The 24,153-nt window shown below is 42.7% G+C and overlaps 1 protein-coding gene across 1 annotated transcript in view; it reads left to right on the forward strand.

Annotated features, from left to right (window-relative positions):
- Positions 1 to 24,153, forward strand: part of LOC310897015 (uncharacterized protein) — a 547,020-nt gene that overhangs the window by 497,505 nt on the left and 25,362 nt on the right. The window contains exons 21-25 of the mRNA XM_083830110.1: positions 5,979 to 6,031; positions 9,817 to 10,056; positions 11,458 to 11,677; positions 14,683 to 14,785; positions 21,412 to 21,512. Of these exons, the coding sequence (XP_083686236.1) occupies positions 11,663 to 11,677; positions 14,683 to 14,785; positions 21,412 to 21,512 (219 nt within the window). The 5' untranslated portion in view covers positions 5,979 to 6,031; positions 9,817 to 10,056; positions 11,458 to 11,662. The remainder of the gene's footprint in view (positions 1 to 5,978; positions 6,032 to 9,816; positions 10,057 to 11,457; positions 11,678 to 14,682; positions 14,786 to 21,411; positions 21,513 to 24,153) is intronic.

Here is a 24,153-nt window from a genome sequence, read left to right on the forward strand (position 1 = left end):
CCCTGTGCTCAGCAGCTTCGCTGAGGGTGGCATCTTTAGGGGCAGATGGTGTTTTAGCCTATCATTTCTCTGATCAAAAGCACATCTTTTGGGGGACAAAGTGGTCCCATCAGAGGTGGACAGGCAGGCAGGACCAGTCCTTTCAAAGACAGCTCAGACTTCTGGCAGATTAAAGAGGCTCTGAAACCACGGCCAGGAACATTACATCGTTCATTCATTTTTTCTTGTTCTTTCTTAATTTAAGTATTAATTTGCTACCTTAAACCGACAATAAAAGGCAATATTCATTGCCCTGCCATCAGGGCTGGACTGAACAATATTTTCAAAAATCTTTCAAAACAGCATCTCCTGTGTTCATGTCTCTTCCTATGAAGACACCAGAGGCCCTGAGTAATGGATACAAATTTTCAAGGTCAAATGTAAAACAGAGGTAGCCTCTAATCCTTCATGGCCTCTTTAAACCCTTCCATAGTCTATAGACTGAGAAACACAGAAAAAGGGAGGGTGGCACCGAAGCCTCTTTCTCTACTGTTTTATTTCAGGTCATGTAAGCTTGCTCACTCTTGTGGAAGGCCTAAGGAGCTCAAGGAGGGGTTTAAAGAAGAGATCTTCCTCTCCTGTTCAGTTGAATAGTCATGAATTAGACTCAGGAGACTAAAGCTGTATAAATGCTTAAGGAAATCTTTTGATTACACATAGTTTTAAAAGATGCTAAAAACAGTTCTACTACAGTTAGTGGTGGATTTTTATGTACTTATTTATCTTAATTTATGATATTTTTCCCCTTCCCTGGGAAGCAAAGACTATCAATAGATAAGGGAAAGAATTCTGTGTTTTTGTATGCAGTATGAGTCCAATACTTGGCCAAGACCCAGATCTATTGTGGCAAGAAAGTAATAGATGAACTAACTAGGGACCCAGACTCTCTGGCTAGCATCCAAGAAACATTAAAAAATGTAGTACTGCACATAACAAGTAGGAAGATGCATGCAAATGTTGATGTCTTATTGAAAATAGTTAACTTATTAATATGTTGGGTTTATAGGCATGCATTTGGATTTTAAAACGTACTGTCTAAGTTCATGCCCTGAAATTATCTGTTGAACTATTTCCCTGAAAATAGTATTTCAAGTAGTGCCACACTGGTGAGGTACTGAAAAAAAATGGCACTGCTGGATCCCTAGGGATGGAGTGTTTCCTTTGGGAGCATCAGTGCTGAAGTAGTGGAAGGGGTCCAGTTCAGCTCTTGGGAAGGTTTCTAAGCAATGGTCCCACTTTGTTTCTTCACCACATCTTCCCCGCCTGCAAAGAAGCAAGGTGCATATGGCCCTTAGGAGTTTGTCATACAGGTAGCAGCATTCAGTGTCTATAGGTTCATGTGAAAGATGTGGGTCAAGAGCTTTGTGTGGTACCCAGAGATCTTCAAAGAGCATTAGAGACTGAGGATCATTGGTTAGTATAGGATTTAGTATGACATTGATGCCAGCACCTAGAAAGAACCTTATTCCCATGAGTCTTCTAATGGATGCAAGGTATGGCTCATATTGTCATGTCCATGCTGCTTATGACTTCGAAGTCTGGAGAACATTATAGTTTTCGATCTAGATCAGTTTTGTCATCCAGCCCTGGTAAGCTATAAAAGGTGATTTGGTCACCCCTCTTGCAGACAGTCCCTCCACTAAGCAAAAGGTCCATGATTATGCATAGCTACTGGCTGAAAGCATAATAGGTGAGGAAAGATGCTTGAGTCTTTACTTCTCATGTGCATTTATATGCAAGCCAGCTGCAATCTGGTTCCCAATTAATGTCATACAATTGGTAATGCAACCCTCAAATGTTTTTATTTTCACTGCCAGAGGTGTCCTCACCATTTTGCATGTTGGTTTGAACATGCATTAAGAGTATTTTGTTGCACGTTCGCCAGCATGTGCAAAGTAACTGCAATCACAAAAGTGCAAAGAAGTGTATAGGAAGAAACCCACTGGAAAAGTAAGTGAGGTCCAGATGAGACAGTGCGTATAGACAAGACAGTACTGTCCTGATTACAGGAGTTTCAAATGATAATTTCTCCCTATCAAAGCAATTAGAAGAAAGATTCAGTGGCTGTACTTTTATTCACAATCATAGTTATCACTAGCATTCACAAGAGGTGTTGAATTCCTGTTTTTTATGCTTTTGCAGTAGTATTTTATCCCTTTTCCTCTAGAATTATATATATTTTTAGTAGGGAATGGCTTAATGTTAGGACTAACTGGTGAATGGTGAGACTTGGTTTTCACTTTTTTTATGTGACCTTACTTATTCCCTTATTCCCCATTCCCGTCCCATTCATTTTGTAGGAGCTGAAAGACCAGTTTCATGGTTGATGTTATACTAAGCAAGCTTGCTCGTGCAGTGTTGTGTGTGGTTTTTTTTTCTAATCTCTCAACTCTAATTGTTGCATACAAATTGTTTAATAAATAATGTTGGACAGGGAAAAAAAAGAATAGATATTAATTAAGAAAAGGATTTAGGCTGACTCAGTTTCATACATGAGACAAAAGGTTAAGTAAATGCCAAGGCCGCTATGCCTCTTCAAACAATGAATATTAGTTTTAGAATCATTAATGTCTGCTTAGAAAACAGAGTCATACTGGAGACTTGTATGCCAAAATAACCAAGGCCAGGGCTGTTTCTTTTCAATCTGAAACTAAATTATTCTCCAATAGAGGGCTAAATGTATGCAATTAACAGTGCTAGGTAGGACAACAGGGAATGCCACTTTTAATATGTAGCCAAATTGAGATCAAGTTTTTCTTTGAATCTGGTAACTTGGACATTTAATATGCACAACCAAGCTCTGCAACAGAATTAGTGAAAAGAAGCAGATAATTAACTCCTTCACTGCTTGTCAATGGAGACAGAGTGATTAGCCTGCTGTTTACTGATTTCTGTCTTCTAAAGTTGCTGGATCTACAAAAGCGATGTTTTTTTTCAAGTACCTTCCATATGTGGGCAAAGATTAAGACAGTTGTGTAGTCTCTGTTAGAAAGGGGATTACTACATTGTATTTTTAAAGAAAACTTCATCCTGGGAAAGATTAGTTTCTCAGACGGGGGAGCTGAGGTTGGAACAAACGTGACCATACGAGTTTAACTAAAAGTGCTTACTTGGTTTCTGAGTTGAAAAGCTTTAAGAAGAGTGGGCTGAAAGGTTCAATTGTATATTTTAAAACTAAATAACAAAATACTTTCTAAGCAAGTGCGTGACTCTCGTCAGTATGTAGGCAAACATCAAGGTACTTATTAAAACTTCCCAGCACCCTCAAGTGTAAAAGAAATGTTGTCTACTAGACAAGACAAGTTACTTACATGTTAGTATCACCCATTTAGTATGACTGTACCTAATAACGTTATTTATTTCCCATCCAGTGGTCTCTAGGAAGATGAATATATTTATTCCCAATTTACTGCAGGGAGGTGAGGTAAAAGTTGGTGAAGTGACTTGCATAAGGCAACTGAGTTGAGCAATGTCCAAATGGGTCTGGAGCTCGCCTCCAGAGTCCTTGATAAACTGTAATCTCATAGAATTTGCCTAGGTAGGATGTCTGTAAATTACAATTTTTGATGGGGCAACAAATCCAGTCCAATTGCTGCTGTCTTTCTAGGCCTAGTTTGGCTCTGGAAAGTTGAAACCTGCAAAGTTCAAATTTTATTTTCAACTTCTAATTGTATCTAAACTAAGTCTGTGCTTCCTTGCACTGGGTTCTGCTTGAGCTTAAAGCAAAAGGGCATTATCTTCCACTATGTGTAACTCAGTCTTTTCCCCCGTCGAGAAGACTTTCAAAGCAGTGCATTCGGTTGCAGCAGTGACTCCCACTGAAGTCAACAGCCACATGCAAATAAATCCTCTGGTTTGGAAATGGTGCACTTAAATAGTTCAAGTTTTGTTTCTAAGGCTGAAGTGCATTAACAGCTCTCATTTAACAGAGTAAATACTATTATGCTGAAGTCCTTTGCATTGTCATCAACAGGAAGAGAGAGCTCTGCTCTAGGGCTTGTTGAAGGGGATGTACTGGAATGCGTTGTATTTACATTCAGCATTTGTGCCATGCATAGACCTCCCTCTCCAGTTTCTGGTGCTTGCTGCTTCCAAGAGAAAATACCTTATCTGGAGAATGGGCCTGTACAGGGACACGTGCTCAAGCCCAATTCTGAGCCTCGTACCTTGCTGCTGCTACGAAAGAGCAATATTTTACCTGACCACTTTTAAATCATCTTAATTAAGACCATTGGAAAGAACTGGTGCTTTTTCTGATTGTGAATCTTGATCTTTTCCTTTGGATAATTTTCTCTGTGGAGATAAGGACTCCAGGTGATTAAAGTTTGTTCCCTCCTACCCAGCTGGCCTGACTGCTGGGTGTGCAGGCAGACTCCAGCAACGTGAAGGTCTCTTAGCTGAGCCATCGTGGTGGTCCCAGCCACGTGCAGGGGCTCTGAGCAGACTGAGGCTCTCAGTTTGGCTCTCAAGCAGCGTGGCCAATGCCATCAGAAAGAAAATCTCCAGGATGCCTAGTATCACGGCACACTCGAACTCATGATTTTATTCTTTATGGATAGGTCTCAGCACTCCCAGTCTATCCTGACAGGCCCTGTCTCTGCTCATCCTCCCATCCATCAAATCTACCTTTGTGGCAGCACTCTGCGACCAACCTGGGGCAAGCAGAATGGCCCCGAGCCCTTCTTCCTGATGTCATTAACCACAAAAGCAGAGAAGATTAGAGCCCAAACTGCTGAGTATTGGGAGCAGCCTGGATGTTTCTATCCCTCTGCAAAGTGACTTTTCACAACGTGACACAGAGCATCCTCACCCCGTGCTTCTTCACCGTGCCAGCCATGTTCTTGGTGGGTTTCTGTAGCCACCTGTGGTCCTGATGTCTCAGTGACGGGGCACCTGGGATATATATACATAACGATGCAAGCCTCTTATCAGCCCAGGAGTCCCTAAAATAGTGAAGGAAAAGGGAAGTGAGGCTGTGTTTGTACAGGACTGCTCACAGAGGTATTACTGTTGTACTTTTATACTAACGTGCTCGGTGTGGCAGTGGCAGGGCAAGCTCAGCGAGCGCTGGTGAGTGCTGGCAGCCCTAAGCCCCTGCTGCCCCAGCGAGAGCCAGTCCCGCATTGATCTCGCCGGCTGCTCCAATTCTCTCTTCCCTCCCTCCAGGCTGCTCCAGGCCTTTCTCTCAGTGCCTTCACAGCTGGCTCTGATCTGTGCTCCCTCGGCTTCTGCCTGCGCCTCCAAACCCCGGCACGCCATCATTCCATGCAGGCACTGCCACCGCCCCTCTTTCCCCCGCCGCTGCAAGCCACTGCATCTCGGCTCTGCTGCCTCCCTGCCAGGCGCTACCTCTAACCTCACTGAGCCCCATGGGCTCCTTCACTACTCTCTTACTTTTACTTCCTTCACACGCCCGTGTCCTGAGACAAGCCCCGTCCCGCTCCCCCAAGGTGTGACGGCTGCCGCTGGCACCTCTCCCGACACCACTGCTCCTCCACCCTGGCTCCTGGTCGGGCAGAATTCAGCCATCGCAACTCACCGGGGCACAAAAGGTGCTTACACCGAGCTTGGTCATTCCTCAAGAGACCTCACCCAGTTTTATAGCGCAGCCTGTCCCATCAATTAGTGTATCTCTCAGCACCGACAGGCCAGACAAGGGCTCGGCTCTGCTCCTCGCGACGTTTAATCCCCAGCGCCAAGTCGGCAGGACACCGTAGACTATTGGGTTCCGCTCAGGCATAATTCCATCATTACCATTGATTTGTTCGCTCATGCTCCCCACGGTGCTTTTAATCAACTCTCCATCTTTGTGCCTTCACACCTTTACGCTTTTCATGATTGGCTCTGCTACCTTCTGCCTCTGCAATGAAATAGTACCATAGAAATCCGCCTGCATCTTACATACATTAACAATTCCATTTCTTCTCTCTCTGGTCCAGTGAAGGGATCTCCCTCTCCCACAAAGGCACCACTGTCTCTGCAAAGCGCTCCGGTAAGCGTGTGGGGAATGGCTTCTATTCATTATTTCTCGAAGTCCAGTACAATGGGTTATAATTAGTTACTGGCCTCCTTGGTTTACTCTACCTTCAGAGGCTCTTTTATATCTTAAAAGTGAAGGGAGATGCTGACATTAATTTTGGCTGTCTCTCCATAGCATTGTGCAGAAAAGATAAAACTAACACACAGGTAAAGGGATAAGTAGCTCACTAGCCAAAAAAAAAAAAAAAAAAAAAGAGTAGCAAATAGGGTCATCATCACATTCGTTTCATGAAAGTAGTGTGGTGTTGGATAGAACTCATTAGCCTTTTTGTTCTGCATTCGCGCCATCATTTATCAGCGGCTGTATCACATGTCACAGATACGATCCTTTCTGGCATCCAGTGTGGGACCAAAGGGCTCCCGGAGAATGCTGAGTTTCGATGCCAGGGCTGTGCCGCGTGATGCACTAGGCGCTGTATTAATTGTGGCAGATAAAATTTTTTCCAATATACTCCTAAAGGGACACTCAATAAAGCAAAGTAGTGTGATTTACCAACACAAAGAAGCATGGGCAAATAAAAACACATCATGGGCCTGTTTTTCTTTCCCCTAAACCTTCAGTAGTTTGTTAGCACTGGAAGTGTTTGGAATTGTTTGGAAAAAAAAAAAATACCCTAATCAGTCCACAGCAATGTGCAGGCTGCTTTCAGTGAAACACTTAATTTTAGTTGTGTCTCAAGTGACTGTGACCTGTCAAATCTTTAAAGAAGTCTGCTTCTTCTTTAAGCTATGACTCTGGCCACTTTTGTGCATGCATATATTATTCTCCACTGCAAAGTGCAGTTTGGAAGTAGTTTTAGAAGTGTACTTGGAGCTCTTCCATGAACTTAGCCCTTCAGTCTTTGCAGAAAATACCTGGACTTTTTTTTTGCTGCCTGGTAATAATATTGGCATCATACTAATAGGATCTTTAAAAAAGCAATGTAATGAACTCCCAGCTATAAAAGCTGAGCAGAACTAGGTAGAAAGTTTGTATATATCTACACACATACATGAGTATACATGTACGCATGTACACACACAGCTGTAGGTAGTACACATGCATATGTTTCATAGTCACACACAAAACAGAGCCTACAATTTTTCACTGCTGTATTGAGGACACAAGTTCAGGTCCTCACCGTGATTGTGCTGGGTGTGGGTCTCCGAGCAGCTGCCAGCTGATGCCTGTCCACATCTCGTATCAGTGCAGAAATATGTGGGAAGGGAGAGAACTGCAGCCTTGTTCAAGCAGCAGAAGTTGCAGTTAGCATTTTAATACATCATTTTAAGAAAATGTCTCACGTTTGAAAGCGGTACACATCCGCCATCCCATCTGAGCACACGGGAAATGCTTGTTTAAATAGTTCGAGCATCAGAGCAGGACGTGCAGAGGCTGATCCCGACCCTCTAGACTTGGGCAAGTCAGTTAACCCTGTGACTTGACTGCTGAGAGCAACGACGTTTGCTTACCCCACAGGCAGATTGTGAGGATTAATTAATATTTGCAAAGTGCTTTGAAGATGAAAAGTAGCATGTTAAGTACTATAAAGTATTATTAATAGTGATAACAAACTGATAATTTTGGAGTATGTAAGTCTTTTCTTAACCTTTTCTAACAAGACCTTTCATTTCAAACAGCTGAAGAAGTAATACAACTACAGCCAGAGTGCCTGAGCCCCTGTTTTCTAAGGCACTGGGGATATGCTGATGGAGCAAGGCACTAAATAAGTACAAAACACATTCAATTTCACCTTAAAATAAGCTATGATATGTTTTAAAATACAGTATGATGCAGTGTACTTTCCATGTACCAAGGTAATACGTCTGGGGTGATTCTGTCAAACGTGTTAGAGTGGAGCAAAACAGCTTTGGAAAGATTCAGGTTTGGAGCCTGTGCTTTGCCTTCTACCAGCTGTGAATGCATGCCAAAATTTCTGCATTTTACATGTGTCCTGGTGATGGTTTCAACCAGTAGCTTCCTGCTCGCCTGCTCCTGGGCAAGCCACGGTGACTTGTGCAGTCACACTGGGCACAAACATTGCTGTAGGAGGCTCAGCGAGCTGCGAGCCTCTCCTTGGGCCATCCACAGTCTGCGCTGCCCAGGGAGAAATGCCCCGGTTGCCCGCAGTCCCCTCTGTGTGCAGCCATGCAGGGAAGGTCGGGGGCAAGAAGTAGTGATATGCAGAGCATGGGACTGCATGTTGCCAGCAAGGGCTCCTGCCGTTACCCATTCGGATGTTGTGCCAAGAAAGTCAGGCACTGATAGCAGCCCCAGTCAGGAGGAAGTCTGTCAAGGTATTTAATTTGAAACAAGAAACAGTTCAGGCTTCTATGGCCCAGGTCTTTAAGGCCGGTTTTCTGGCATTATGAAAAATGCTTTCCCTCTGAAAACTTTTGAGATCTAAGAATTTTGTCTGGAGCATAAACAGTAGGACTCTCATGAAGAGTAAAATTTATTTCTTTGCTTGATAGGGTCAAGTAACTCTAACTGGGATTAGCTAATGTTTCACAGAGCCTGATGTTTTTGAGGCTAGGAAATCCCTTGAGGAAGGAAGATATCCACGTTTGATGAGAAGCTTCTAATAAAATTAGATATTGCTTCTGAACTTATCAAAGGAAAATGGGAAGTAATGAAAATTAGAAGTGTAGCTCTGAAATCTTGTAGAACCCTGACAAGATAATGATCTGGCATTCACTGTCCACAAGTTTTTCCTTGTTCTGCCCCATTTCCCATGCACACACAGTCCTGCACACACAACCCCTGCTTCTTTCTCCAGTCAGATGACTTCAGTTGTCTCTCATTTCCCCTGTCAGCAGACCCACCTCTACACTCCCCCAGGCAAAGAAAAAAAGAGAGGGAATGAGAGAGAGGGAGAAAAGAAACAAAAGAGAACAGCAGTCAGGCTGGGGTAACTTGCCAAATGCCAGACTTTCTCGGATGAGTTATTGCTGAAGACAGGAATCACCAGCAAAACAAAGGATAATCTCCAAGACAGCAAATATAGCTGTCCTATTCCCTTAATCTCTTTCTGAATTATTAAGTGAAGACCTGGGACATTTCCGAAAAAGCAGGACTTCTTTTATGAGAGGGAAAAGGCTTGTGGCTTTGACAATTTGTCTGTGGTCAGAAGGCAAACTCTGGGGCCAGTGTTCCTTATGACTTTTACATGAACAAAATAGGAGACAGTAAAAGTAGAAATAAGAGAAGATGTTTTGAAGAAGGGGAAAGCACTTCCACCACTGCTAAAAATATATGTTTTAACTGTTTGCCTTCCTCTTTGCAAGCCGTTAAACTTTTCACTCTAGGAAAGATCAGAAATAGGAGAGATTTTCAGACTGTTTGTACTGTATCTATTTTCTGTGTTCCTGGACTGTTCTTTCTTCATGCAACCTTCATCTGGAAACTTGCCTGCCAGAGACACCAAAAGAAATTGTTTGCATTATTCTTTTCTTTTCATGGGATTCTCCCAAGATAAGCTAGCTCTACCATACCTGATATTGGTTTCTAAAAAGAAACTAGCTATGGGGGGAACTAATAGGGGGAGATACATAATGTGAAATACAAGTGAGAGAAGTGATTTTATTATTGCCCAGTGTACAACAGAGATATAAAATCTAACTGTTCAAAATCTGGAATTTGATCTTTCTTTTCGGTTCATTGCGCATGCACTCTGATACCTGAAACTCTAGCAAGGACACTGATCAGGTTTTCTTTTTCGTTTTCCTCTCCTTTTTTTTTTTTTTCTTTCCCTCCAGGTGACTTTAATCTGTAATATCAGCAATAATCACTGTGGTATTGTTGCCTAGGCATTCTTGAAGAGTCAAAAGTGGACTGTAATTGAAGAGTTCATTACCAAGATCAGTTGGCTCCTTGATTACAGTGGCAAGGTGAAATATATATCCTCACCAAAAAGCAACTGCTAAACCTTTAGAGAAGTCACCCACTTTTCACTCTTTTTCATTAGGACCCCGACAAGCTTGTCAGCAAAATTAAAGGTATGTCATTCAGATCGTGCATGCATTGCAAAGGACTATAAACCTGCCAACCTCTTTGATGAAATAAAAGGGTTTTATTTATGATTCATGTAGGAATATGAGGTTATTTTTATTCTGTCAGTACACTAATAATCAGACAAGAGCTCAGGAAATGAGAAGGCAAACTGACAGGGAAGGTTCTGATAAAGGGGGACCCTCTAGGGTATTTTGCCCCCTTTGTAATCTCCTCCTTTTTAGTGAAAGGCTATAAGCATGGCATAGCATGATCTTGCAACTAGCTCGGCTCGTAGGAACAAAGGGAGTAGCTACCTAGCAGGACCTGCGGTATAATTCCACAAGAAAAATACTTCCACCAGAGAGGTCTGCATTGCTGTGGTGATGTGAACAGGAGCATCCAATCTGGTTTTCCAAGAGCGCAGTGAGTTGTAAAGATACCCTTCTTTCCTACTTGCTTTCCTACTGGGCAACGTGACTAATCTTAACAAAAAAGGCGACTGTAAGCCTCATACAGAGCCATTGCAAATTTGTTACCTATTTGTTTTATACTAATTTGGACCGACCCAAAGCAGAGCATTTTCCAAGCACTCCCAGCCTAGCTGAACATGAGATACAGCAGCACAGTACAGGGAGGATGGGGAAGTAACTCCCTTCGCAGTCCCTGATCAACATCTTTGCTTGCGGAGGAGCTAGGTAGCAGGCTACATTTCAAAAGTGTCTTGTCCTAGATGTTTCAAATGTTTTGGCAGTCTGCAGCTGCTTCTGTTCTGTCCTAGCTCAGCGAAGCTTCTGGAAGCGCATTTTGTGCCTATTGGTGTAAGCTGTCATTCATACCACAAACGCCACCATGATTACAGAAACACTCCTTGTGAGTAAAAAGGTATCACTGCGTTAGCTGGCTGGCCTTAAGTACAGTAGTTTGCTGAACAGTGGTGTGCTGGCAGGAAAACACAGACTAGCAAAATATATGCAGGATGAAGTGAAACAAAGTTCACTGGAGGAAAGAAAATAATACTAATCCTTCATTCAATAAGCAGTGAGTTAAGTACATTTTGCATGTTGAAGAAACGTAAAAGCAAAGGGAAGAAAGCACACATATAAAGGTGGCAGGACTGCCTTCCTCTCTAAAGACAACATATGGGGCATTTAGATATTAATAATACCAGGAGTTATGCCAAAGCTGCTAATATAAAATGCAGCCTCTGGTTTAAGGTTCCACAGAGTTTCAGGGTGTTTGAATTCCCTCTGACCAGAGAATCCTGCTGAAGTGAAGGGATGATGTTAACATTTTCATGCATTGTTTAAATCATTGAATAGACCTACAGAGGATTATAACCAGTGTTTAAGATGGGATTACATTTACTCTCCAGCTTTGTGATCTCTGCCATAATTTTCCATACTCAGATTTGTGCCTCACAAAGTTTTGAGAACTTTGGGTTTGGTTACATGGGGCTGGCTCTGAAAGGATGAGTCACGATCCAAGCAGCAGAGATGCTCTGAACAGAAACAGACCTGTTGTTGGACCTACAGCTAGTCTCTGTGGCCGTCTTGGGCATCCCCACAGCAACATCTCTCCCAGTCTTGTTGCTTGTCCCACATCATCCCACTGATGCTAAGATTAGGGGTAAGTCATAAGGCATTTACAGAAACATATTGCACTGCTGCCCACTGTGTTTTACGTGTTCTGCTCCAAGCAGCAACTGAAAGAGTTGGTGAACACGTTTCCCTCTGCATGCTCCTTTCCTTTTCTTATCCTCATGGTGCTTTCTGGATAGTCACCTGCTTTCTTTTCCCATGGAGAGTCATGGAATCAGCTTCTCTTCTTGTGTGTTTGCCTTTTTTTTTTTTTTTTTAACAGCTACAGCAAAACGTATTTCTAACAATTTAAAACTCTTGATGGCAAAATATGCTGCCATTAGCAAAGGAGCTTCAGGACAGAGGCAGGAAGTGACATTATCTTTTCAGTGTCTTCTAAAAATTTGGTTAGATGTCAGGGGCTGGAAGCAGCAGGATCCTGCCATCTGCAGAACACTTGGTGCTGGCCCTTCTGGAGAAGCAAACCAACTGGCAGGAGCTGCCTGGGTTTATGACTATGGTGTAGTACTGAAAGGACAAAGAGAACCCCAAGGTGTTGCTGTCCCTTTAAAAACCTCCTTTATTCTATTGACTCAATGATTTCCGATAAAGCATAATTTTATTTCTCTCAGCTAATTACAAACTGCTCTCTTCCAAACTGTTGATCTTTTCACACAGCCAAAGGCATCACCAGCAAATCAGACCCAAGATTTGGGGGCTGTGATACTGCACCGCTATTCCCTGTAGCAGCCAAATACTTCTCCTTGTACCTCTCAAGCCTGCCATTGTGCTGGAAAGTAGAGCAGGTAACTACTTCATCAGTCCGAGATTTCATTCTCGTGGAGCACGGAGGTTCATTATACTTACTTTATCAGCAGTAAGGTTTACTGCCGAGTCCATGAGAGATATTCATGTGAAACATGAGCAGAGAGAGAGGCATTGCATCTTTTCATTAATAAGCCCTCTTCTGGGATCCGGCATTAGTGAGATTCAGCGGATCATAGAGCACAGGGGTATCATTTTTACATGATTACTCTAAATTCTTAAACCAGAGGCTTAGGAGAGAGGCTTCGCACAAAAGCAGCCATGGGAATTGTTAAATGATTGGCACAGCACTCGCGATGGGCTGAACCACTCTGGGTACCTCCAGTCATGGGGGGTACCAGCAGGCATTTTATTACCTGCCATCAAGGGAAAAGTGTAAAAGAGGGAGTCTATCAGACAGAGGAAGCTGTGCTAACCCTGTGAAATACCTCTGTAGTTCTGTCTCTCCTCCTGAACAAACCTCTTGCCATAATACTTATGCAGGGCTTCATCACACCGCCCAGACTAAGCTGTTCTCTTCCCTTGCTGTGTCTTTGTGTCTAGGCTTGTTTTTGTCCCATCTGATCCCACCTTCTCTAGTATGGCTACCAAAATAATCCCTACGCAACCTCCACCCCCAAATAATTAACTTGACTGAGCAGAGGGTCATTTAATTCCACCAAACGTGATATCTCTGAGATACATTTTGTACACGTGAGAAACTGTGGGTGGCCCAGAGGATTGGTACACAGCTAGCAAATCTTTGCTAGGTTGTGAGGCTGATGACATTAAGAGAGAAAGGATCTGGAGGCCTACATTGTTTTCTCATTGTTTTCTCATGTCATTACATGTTCCTTCTGTGACTTCATGCAGTTCCATCCAAAAACATTGCCTTGTACTCCCTCTGTCTCTGCTGTTCAGTCCTGTCCTGCCAGGCTGTATGTGAACCAAAATCAGAAAGCTGATGTGGCTGAAAAAAAACTATTTGTTTTCTCCTACGATTAGTCTTCAACTGTGTAAGTTCCTCAATCAGTTCCAAAATACAAATGCACAAATGCTTATCCCAGCATGAGAAAAGAGACCCCACAGGGACTGAAGGGACTGGACTGCTTCTGTCATTGACAGTGTCAGCTTATATCAGCCAAAAGTTTTGGCTGAGCTGTGGCTTCTACACCCCATTTAGAAAATGAAGACATCACTAATTCTTTACTTCTTACAGGTCCGCAAGGATAACATTGCCAACATTTGCCATGAGTGTTAGCAGCAAAATAATTCCGGCACTAATTCCTGACTTGGTGAGGTCTAACTGCAAAAACCTCCAGTATCACTCCCCCAGTCAGTGCCCAAGCCTGATCACTGGTAGCTGGAGATTGTTGTAAGGTCTGAGGCTTAAAAGACAGAAGAAAGGAGAAGGAGAAGATCAGTGAATTTCCAGCTTTGGTACAACAGACCTATGAAACCTAAGAGCCACATTAGAGATTTCTGAGGTATCTTGCCATAAATTATTCCGGGCCTTGGTATAAATCCATTGATTTTCAGGTTTTTAGTAACAACCAATTATAGGCAGAGATGCTTCTCTTTGAGGGGACTTCATTCAATCTAGTGCTTTCTGCAAGTCCAAAAAGAAGAAGGAAAAAGGAGAACCCAGAAGGTGAGGTCATGTGGGGCGCTGAATAATCCAGATCAAACAGCAACGAACACCCGATTAGAAGCCAACACATTTCTCTTTTCAGTATCTCTGAAATTGTTTGGCAGACTTAATTAGAAACAGGTGCAAGCTATAATATTTATTGCAACAATGCATCATTTTTGTCTGTTTCCAAGGTCATCGTTCTAGCCAATAGGAAGCCAGCAACCCACAGGGAGTATAACTTAGTCTATATGGGTAAAACATGAATTACTTAACCCTTTATCTAGTGGAATGAAATACAACATTGCACAAAGCACAAAGCTAACAAAATGGAAAATCCTGTGAGAAATCTTTCATGATAACAGGTTCCAGTGAAGTAAGTGACATCACCAGCTGAGCTAATAGCCAGCCTTAGGTAAAATGGAGTAGGTACAGATAAGGAAGGAGAAAAACACATTTTTTTTTACTACTTCTCTTTCAAGGGCCTGGGTTTATGTAGAATTTGCTGCAGTAGGAGGCCATGATTGTATGTTATCTAGCACCTACTGTACAGTTGGGTCTCATGCGTTGTGTTCTGCTAAGCTTTAGCAATCTATTTCTTGGGCTGTGTCTGTCTCCAGAGCCATCAGGCTGCAGATGCACCTGTACAGCAGCACCTAGACACCGCCTCCTTGAGCTGCCAGTTGAGCGTGCCAGGATTTTCAAGCGAGAGGAGCCACGGAGGTAAAGCTGTTGTTTTTTCCTGCCTTTAAAGACAGCAGACTCAGAGAGATGAGATCCGTGTATTTCAATGCATCTGAGGGTAAGTGTCCCAAACATGATTTCACCTGGTCCCATGGTGCTTTCTTTGGTTAACACTGGCAGTGCCCTTGGTTACAAAAAAGCCCCGTTTTCAAAGCTGGCACTTAATTTCCTCTTGTAAGTTTTTCTCATAATCTTTGTAGGAATTCTTTGTGCTTTTGTGATCATTTGGGAATGAAGATCTCTGAAATTCTATTTTATTCCTTTTAAATGTGACAAATATAAATATGGAAACAAGGCAGCATACGTTAATAATAGAGATGTGTGAAATTGTGGGATTTTTGCCTTTTTGCAAAAGCCGCAAGAAGATGCCAGTATTTCTGCAGACGGAAACTATTTTTTCCACCTTCAAAGCATCACACAGCATAAAATCTGTGGCTATTTGAGTATTGTTGGGTCGATGTTAAAGGTAACAAGGAAATAGAGACTCTCTTGTGACAATTTATACAAACTGGCTCCTATCTCGTTCTTTTGACAACCACAACTCCCTGAAAGGCACCTCAGCATCTAGTCATCACCATTGTCCAGATTAATTATGATATTTCTATGGTGAAATAATAATATCCTCCGTGATCTCAGGAATCATTCTTAAAAGAGTACCATCCGTCCATTCTGAGGTAAAACAATCTAGGCACATGGTGCTGATGGATCTGGGATTAAATTGTGAGCAAGCGTTTATTAAGAGACAGATCCTGCAATCATGTTTAGAGAGCTCAACAGAATACAAGCTGATGATTAGAGAGGACCCACTCTCCCCCACACCTCAAGCAATGTCCCAGCACTGAATCCTTGAGAAGTTCAGACCTAGTTGGAAACTTTGCAGCTCAACATCCTTACTAATTTTCTTCTCTTCAGTGAATTTAATATCCCACACATTTAAACTGTGCCTGGCTCATGGCTTGCAAATCCTTTTAACAGTAGGTTGGTGAGTCTTTACATCATCCTGTGCATCACAGGATTGCTTAAATAATCTGTTCCCTGAAGTATTTGTAAAATCTCCTCACTGTAATTTCCCCCTGGCTCACTCTCTCCTCCTCCCTAAGAGTACAGGGCTGATACAGGGCTAGCTCTGAACCTGCGAATTTGTCACGTTGTTATCACTGAGGCTCCTGCCAATGTGTCACAGGTGTGCACAATGACGAGCATAAGGAAAAAAGGGAGTTTGTGATTGTCCAAAACCAGCTAGGATGGCAGCTGCCAATGTGCAGAGCACCACTGGCACCCGGGAGCCAGCAAAATTAGGGGAGGGCAGAGGAGAGCCTCCCTGCACTTTTAAACATATTTCAATCCAGTATTTGCACAGTCCTTCAGAGACGAAATGTGAGTAAATGTGTGGGGATGTGAATGAGCAACGAAGGTTCCTGACGGGGAGCTGAGCAACATGTAAAATTACCAAGCTTGCTTGGGACTTCTGTAAACGCACTGAGCACACTTGGAAAAGGTGATGGTGGTTCTGGGAGGCTCTGCTCAGTCATGGTGTTTTGCTTTGTGTCCTGGCTGCCAAACCATACTCGAATTGTATTTTACTGGGAATCAGGCAGCTCGAGTTACAGGTGAATGGCTGGGTTAGCTGCCTCAGTCTTGGGTCATTTCTGCATTGTACTTAACTGAATAATACCTTCCCTTTCTTCTTTTTTTTTTTTTTTGCTCATTGATCAAGCTGCTTTTGAGAAAAGTGATACTTTGCATATCTGGCTAAGTGCTGTTAACAGCCTCTGCCTGCGGTTTGTTAAAATTAAAAAAAAAAAAAAAGGAAAAAAAAGAAGTGTGATCTTGCTGGAGAAGTAATTTGCTTCTCTCCAACCAATGATGGCTTGCACTTTATGCAAATTGGTATCTAGGGACAACAAATCCCATTTAATACATATGCATAGTTCATAAAAAAAACGACGTGAGAGAAAGAGAAAAAAGATAAAGCAACGAGTCAGCAAAAGAACAGGTTCCGAGGAAATTTATTGTCCCAAATTGGACATTTGTAACAGATGATGTGAACAAGTGTTAACTTTGTTTTCAGCAGCTCTTCACGTACATTCACTAGACATCACACAGATTATGTTTTAAGGATCTGAACTGTAATAAAAAAAAGTGTCTGTGGGCTTTGGAGTGTTGTGTTCCATATGGTTGGGGAAGTGCGGAGTTATTGCGACAAGCATCTTGTGAAGCTCATTACGCACGGCGGTGTTAGATGCGAATTGCTGCGCATCGCTATAGGGTACGTACATGACATCCCACAGTCAGCAGATAGCAACTGGAAATGAAAGATATGAAGGCACAGAGTACAGCTTCAGGGAACATGTTAGACAAAACATCTGCTGGTATCAGAAAGCTGCATTATCAGATCATTGTGGCCATGAATTTTTTATAAAGACTTTTTTTTTTTTAAAGCTGCAACTTTGAAAGTGACATTTTGCGAGAAAGTTTTTGATTGAAGTGTGATGTCAGGAGAAAGGCCAGTCTAGTTTATTATCTGTGTAAGAGCCAATATTGGCAGCCTGAATCAACTCCTTTCTCCAAGCAGTTGAGTTGGCCATTCACACACTACAAGTGCTTTTTCCCTTCTGATCCTGATGGCTGATAAAACCTTGACCCAGATTACAGGTTGTAGCTTTAGTACCAGGCTCCTCAGCAAGGAGTTTTCCAAGTTTAGTTCCTGAAGGGCTACTTTATGGCATGGCTGGGGCACTACTGAACAGAACTCACCAGGAACGCAGCTCCTTTGCGTTCGGGAGATGGAGCATGGTGCGCCTCATGTGCAAAGCACAGAGAGGCCACCTCAGCCTCCTTGCCTAATTCCCTCTCGAGCGGGACCTGCACTGTAACGCTGACGATCGGCTGGCTCTGTCAAGGATGGCCACAGTTAACAAGGCTGTCATATGTTGCTTTCAAAAGCTTCTCCTGCCCAGGGGCTGCACTTCGGGAGCGTTGCTGTAAGCTGTGAACATCTCAGTGCTGAGAGGGGCCTCCTACCTACTTAACATTCCTAACATTCATAAGGGCGGTGAGATGGCATGAAATGTATGTGCATATTGTAACTATTTACATTAAATGGCCAGGCATTTTCCAGTCTCTTGCCTGTCCTGTCCAGCTATGGAGTTTTGTTTGTGGCACTTGTACTACAGGGTGAAGCGACCTCCTCCTCTCCAGCAACAGGTACCGATGAAAAACCCGTCTCTTGTTGATCCGCAGTTGGTCTCTGTCTCTTCAGTGAACTCCATCAAAGCCGTGCATCCAAATGTGAGCACACTGACTTCCCAGGCCAATTCACAAGTGGTCACCTCAAAGAGAAGACCAAATATTTCCTGATTTTTGGGCCTCCTTCCTAAGCCTTCTCCCTGTCTGTGTTAAGGGAGGGTGGGAGAACAGAGGGTGTCCAAAAGCATCGGGACTTACGAAAGGATTTTGTTGTCAGCGGCTATTTTTTATGTAGCACCGTTCATTAATGCAGTGGGGGCTGCACAGAAAGCCAGAGGCAATTCACGCTTCATCGCTGATACTTAGGGAGTCTGAAAGCAGGTGAGGGATTTTGCTGGCCTGACCTGTTGCTGAGCGAGGCAATTGTCAGGTGAGAGATATCGCTGCTGCGAGCAGCTGCCGAGAGAAGCGGCATTCCCCGAGATGACAGCCCACACAGGCCACGGCTGTAACATCCTTTTCCCAACTGCTGCCTTTGAGTAGCATTTAAAAACAGCAGGCCTGGGATATAGGACATGCAGATCAAGGCTTGGCTGTGTCACTAAACAGCAGCTACATCAGGCAGGTAGTTCAGTGTCCTCTCTGCTGTATAAAAATAACTTGTTCCCTTACAGATTTTTGTGATTGCTTCCTTAGGTCAAGATTTTAGAAAATACTTGAAGATAAACTTAATGAAAACAGAAGCAAACCAAAGCTGAGTAGTTTCAGGTTTTTTCCTGTTTCATTAGTTTGGAGCTATATTATGAACTGAAAACTTCGATGCTAAACTTGCTTCTATCTGTGGAAAGAAAAAGCTGAATATGGATCTGCATTTCCCAGGGACTCTGTGCACTGGACTGGCTCACATCTGTGCACCCACATGCAAGGTTCCTAAACCCTGGGATGCTCTGGGTTGGAGGTGGACAAGGAGGAGATCTGGCTTCAGCTGAATACTGGTCATCCAGGACATAGTTTTAGCTAAGAAAATATGAATCAGAGGCTGGTACATTTTTTTTGTTCATTAAAAGAGTGCAAAGTCATTTTTATCTGAAGCTTATGCTCCTGTTTTGGCCGCACACCCACACCTCCAGGGGGTGCCCACCTCTGCTGGGCTCAGTCACTGCTTAGCTGGGAACTTGTCCAGGCAAGCTCATCTCTCCAGATCAGAGACTTCTTCCTTTGAACCAATGTCCCAGTGCCCTGAGAGGGAACACTGTGAGTTTGGAAAGAGGAGACTGGCACTATGGCCCACCAAAATGAGGTATCAACCAAATTTCTTCTTAACTGTCATTGTCATCTCCAGTGACCCAACAGTGAACAAAAGCAAGTCCTGCAGTCAGTCCTGTCTGTGCAACGGTGCACAAAACAAGCAGAAACATTTAACTCCCTCTTTTGTACATGCAGTCAAATACTGTTTTATCTGAAAGCCAATATATCAACATACACTAATTGGTGTGGGCTGTTGCGGTAACTATGTTTTTAATTGCAGAGGCTGAAATGCAAACATATATTCTGTCCCCTTCCCTTTTTTCACCTTTGCTTCAAGTTTGGGTTTATGCAATGCTTTGAAAGATTTCCTTGGCAGTTCTTCAACTTTTCTTTGTCTCTGTGTGCTCTCCCTCGTAGCAAAATTGTTTCTGAATAGGTAAGTATTTCAGTGATGGAATAGCTATGATTCCTTATAGAACATCTGTGTGTGTATGTGTATACATGCATATATCTATGGATACATTCTGCAGTACATATAAAAATTCTACCCCTGCCTACAGACGGCTGTAATACGGGAAGCTTGTAAAGCATGCAGGCAGTATGTGTAGTCAGCAGAGCGAGCAGAGGGGGCAAAGAACTGGCACTGCAATGTAGGGAAAGAGTATGGAGGAGTATATGGACGTGCAGCTAACAAGAAGGGAAGGGAAGTGGCTGGAGGGTAAAGAGATATAATGGGTCCCAAATGTGGCAAGCACATATACCGCCATAGAGCAAATGCAAAATGCCACCACTAGTGACAAGTGTATTGCACCTAAGGAAAACAGCTGTGCCAAGTGCCCAAATCCACATTCAGCCTCCTGACCCTGTGTCTCCCCGGTCTGATGTGGATTAAATTGGTCAGGTCTGAGAGCCTACATGAATCCGTGTTCCACTGAAATAACGGCTCAGTATATCTCTGAAACATTTCTTGCGTGGCTACCTATTTTGCATTTGCAATCTTGCATTTGTGAGACTGGTTTATTTTATTTTATCCTATTTTATTTATTCTGCTGTGCTCGCTATCTCACGAACACTTTGATTATCTGTGTAGATCATTGCATGGTTTAGTACAGTTTGGTGTAACTTACAAACCCTCCCACATAACCCTATTATTTGTTAATAATTTTTCTATTTTGAAGAAACACCCTTTGACACCTGAGCTGGATCTCCTGTTCTTAGGCATAAATATAATAAAGTCCCCTGTGAAGAGCATCTGTCTAACTGGTCCTATCTGCTCTGTATATATTTGAATATATAAAATATTAATAAATGATTCCAAATGTTTAATCATATCCATTTGACTCCATGAGGCTCAGTGTCTGTAGGCTTCCCGTGTTAACTGCCTCTGTGATATCTCCATACTGCTGATTTGTTGTTGATCTTGAGTTTTTAAAGCAAAATAAAACCGAGGTTTGCAGTTTGATTTGAATTAATCAGGTCTGATTAGACAGGAACAGATCAGGCTGTTCTGGAAATCCCTGACTCTCTTTAATACATTTTCATGTGCTAGTCAAAAAAAATAAAAAATAAATGTTCATATGTTAAGTAAGAGCGCTATTTATTTAACAGCATTTTTTCAGAGTGCTGAATCTTGGGGTTGGGGGGAGGATTATTATGACGTTCAGGTTGGAAGAAAGAAATAGCATTTTGTTTTACAGAAATATGGATATTTTAGAATGGAGTCACCTGGTGGTAGATCTCATAAATGTACATAAAGAGATCCTTCTTAATATTATTATTATTTTTTTTAATTCTTGTGACACTGACTGTCCATCTAGAAGCTTTGATAGATGGAGTCACAAAAACAAAAAAGTGTATTTAGTTTAATAAGGCAATTTAAAGAGAAAGGCTGGAATTATGTATGGCAGAGGACAATTATGCAAGCTAAATGATTCTTCAATTAATAATGAGAGCCATGAAAAGCAAAGGAGAAAGGATCCTCCTCTCAGAAGGAGAAAGCTTTATGGTTTCCTCCTGTGCGTACTGGGCACGTGAGGGCAGTTTTGCTGAGTCCGGTGCGGGGGACAAGGGCAGCTCTGGGGTCAGCTTTCAGCCAAAGCCTCTGGGGGTTCTGCTGGTGGCATCTTTGGGGGCAAAGTGTCCCATGGAAATTTTGTGTTCCTACACAGGTCCGCCTCGGATGGTCTCCATCTCGCAGAGCTCCGTTAGAAAGCAGCAAGCCCCAGCTGAACGTGGACCTGCACTGTCAGCACCTGCCAGGCCCCAAACTGTGAGTATGGAGCCAGAGGGATTTCCATCACAATCCACTCTTTTTTCCTCAGTTTGCAGCCAGGAAAACAGGCCATGGGGAGACACAAGCCTACCTGTAGAGCCATCAGTTTGGCCCTTTTCAAGCAGCTTTTATCCTTCTTTTAAATCCCTCTCTGTTGTGTGCCAAAGCAACAAGCCATATGTTAAAGATGTTAAAGAGCAAATAGTTTGCAGACTGTACCAGCATGCAGAGTCAGAGGGGAAGCAAGCAATAATGTTGGGAGAAAAGGGGAAGAAGTGATTATCTGGTAGTGATTATTCGGGAGGGCAATAGTGGGAGGTGCTGTAAGTGACAGGGATTCACTATGGGACGCAAATCACTGAAGGCAAAGCCATTAGGATCAATTTAAAATACCAAAGAGGGAGGCTAAAGTGACAATAGCATATTTTAATTGAAATCACAAATATTGTGCTGCAAGATACGGTTTAAAAGACTAGGCAGTGTTACTTTATCAGAACAGAGCAAAAGTTTTTTTATTTAAAGAATTGCCATTTTTTTACAAAGATCAAAATGGAGCAGAATGTTTTTAAACAATTCTTAAATCCCATTTATACATACTTTTCTATTTTAATGTTCTCATTTCTTACGATGTGCATATTATAAATGGAATTAACTACATTACTAATGTTTTTAATCTGATTTTAATAGAGCCTAAGGCTGAAGCATGGAATCAGCATGTGTCCCATTAAAAGAAAAATACAGTTATATAGAAAATACATAGCATGTCCAGCTAAACATTTATCTATGCATTAGTTTTATTTATTGAGCTAACTATCCCATGCACAGACACTGGGTGGATTTTTTTTTAAGACACTTTTCCAAAGCTGAAGTCCATATGATGGGATTGTTACTGTTTTTGGCAGCAGAAACGTGAACTTGGTAAAAGAGCCTGGCATAGAAAACCACTGAGTTCTGACATATTCCATTTGCTCCTAACTCTTTGATTTCCACTCACAGAATCTGACATATGTTGGGCAATGACCTTGCTCTTTTAAATAAGCTTATTTTAGAAGACCTTTGCAGAATGCTGTCTATTTGGCCTCGATGTAAGCTGTTAGGGAAATGTAGTACAAACACAGAAGTTGTATGTTTTGAATGCCAGAGATGTTAAGCTGAAGAGCAGTTGGTAAGATCTATACTTCTGAATGCTTTCCGTGCTATTAACAAGGCTGTGTCCTTAACAAAAAGAAAAAATCTTTATCCTGCATTGGACAAACTTCCCTTGATTTGTATGTGGGTTTTGTTTTTATTTCGGGGGGGTTTGGGTTGGGTTTGGTTTGGTTTAGTTTGGTTTGTTGAGCAGGACATTCAGGACCAGGCTTCTTTTTTCAGTCTGAAATCCTCTGATTGGGCTGACAGATAATCAACCCAGTGGGGTGCAAGCAAACGTTCCTAAAAGTAAGTGATGGTTTGGGATACCCCTGCTCAGAAACCTTAGAGAGCATCAATGTCTTGTCATGCTGTAGAATCATCCCCGTGTAAATGGCTCTGAATGTGGGCACTCAGAAATGGCCTAGGATATGGAACAAGTCAGTTCACTGAGTGCGTTTCAAGAAGAGCCGTAAACTTCATGGGGAGATTTGCTTTCCCTTTGTCATAGGGGAGCAGCTTGCATGAAAGTTCACAGGGCAAGTGCTGTAATCTTGCAAATGCCAGGATGTATCTCTGTGCAATAAAGCAAATCATTGGTCCCAACATGGCAAATTAGAGTGAGGGAATGAAAGTGCCTTCAAGAGGTAGGTAGAAAAAATGTCCTTCATTAAGGCCTGTATCTGCTGAAGTCAACAGAAAGTTCATATCAACTGCAAAAGCAGAAAGAACTTGGAAGAGTGCTTGCGATATGTTTGATGTTCTCCTATTGCTGGTAGACAAACTCCCGCGCCCTTCACTTGGGCTGTGAGGCTTGGAGCCTGGAAATTCAATCAGCTGGAGAACGTGTCCCTGGAAAGGCTTGCTGAGTTTAGCCATATCTGAGTAAGTGGCAATAAAATTCCACACATAGGAAAACAGATATCAAATTGCCAAAATAAATGTAAATTTGAATTCATGGTCATGTGTGCCTTTTTAGGACAAAGCCTGGCTCCATATGCAGCAAGGAGAGGCATCTGAGCTCTGCCAGAACATTAATAATCATCGGCTGTGGCCCATGGACAGCTCTGTGCACTGGCTTCCTCTCAAAGACTTTGTCTCAGTTGGCTTCACAAACACACAGGAAGGGCATGAAGACTTGTCTTTGTTGACACTGGGTTAAGAGGCTGAGAGCATTTGACGTGGAATATTTCCTTGGCTGGTGGAGCTATAGTAGATTTTTTACCTCTCTCTGCACGCTTGTTTCCTGATTCAGTGGCAGCACTGGGAAGCCTTCCTATTACTATGAATAACTCATCTTCTGCATGAATACGGGGTTCATAGTCTGACCCATAAAGTTTTTTGGGGAAAAGCATGAGCACCAAGCCGTCACTGCCAGCCCTGTTGGCTGTTTAATGTAGGGACAGTTGGACCTGTGCCATCAGTCAGCAGGAAGGATGGCAGAGCTGCTCTCACCTCCTGTACTGGGGGCCTGCCCAAAATTCCCTTAACCATCACTCACAAGCTCATT

This window comes from Anser anser (genome assembly GCF_964211835.1).
Source record: "Anser anser genome assembly, chromosome: 3".
Classification (NCBI taxonomy): Eukaryota; Metazoa; Chordata; class Aves; order Anseriformes; family Anatidae; genus Anser; species Anser anser.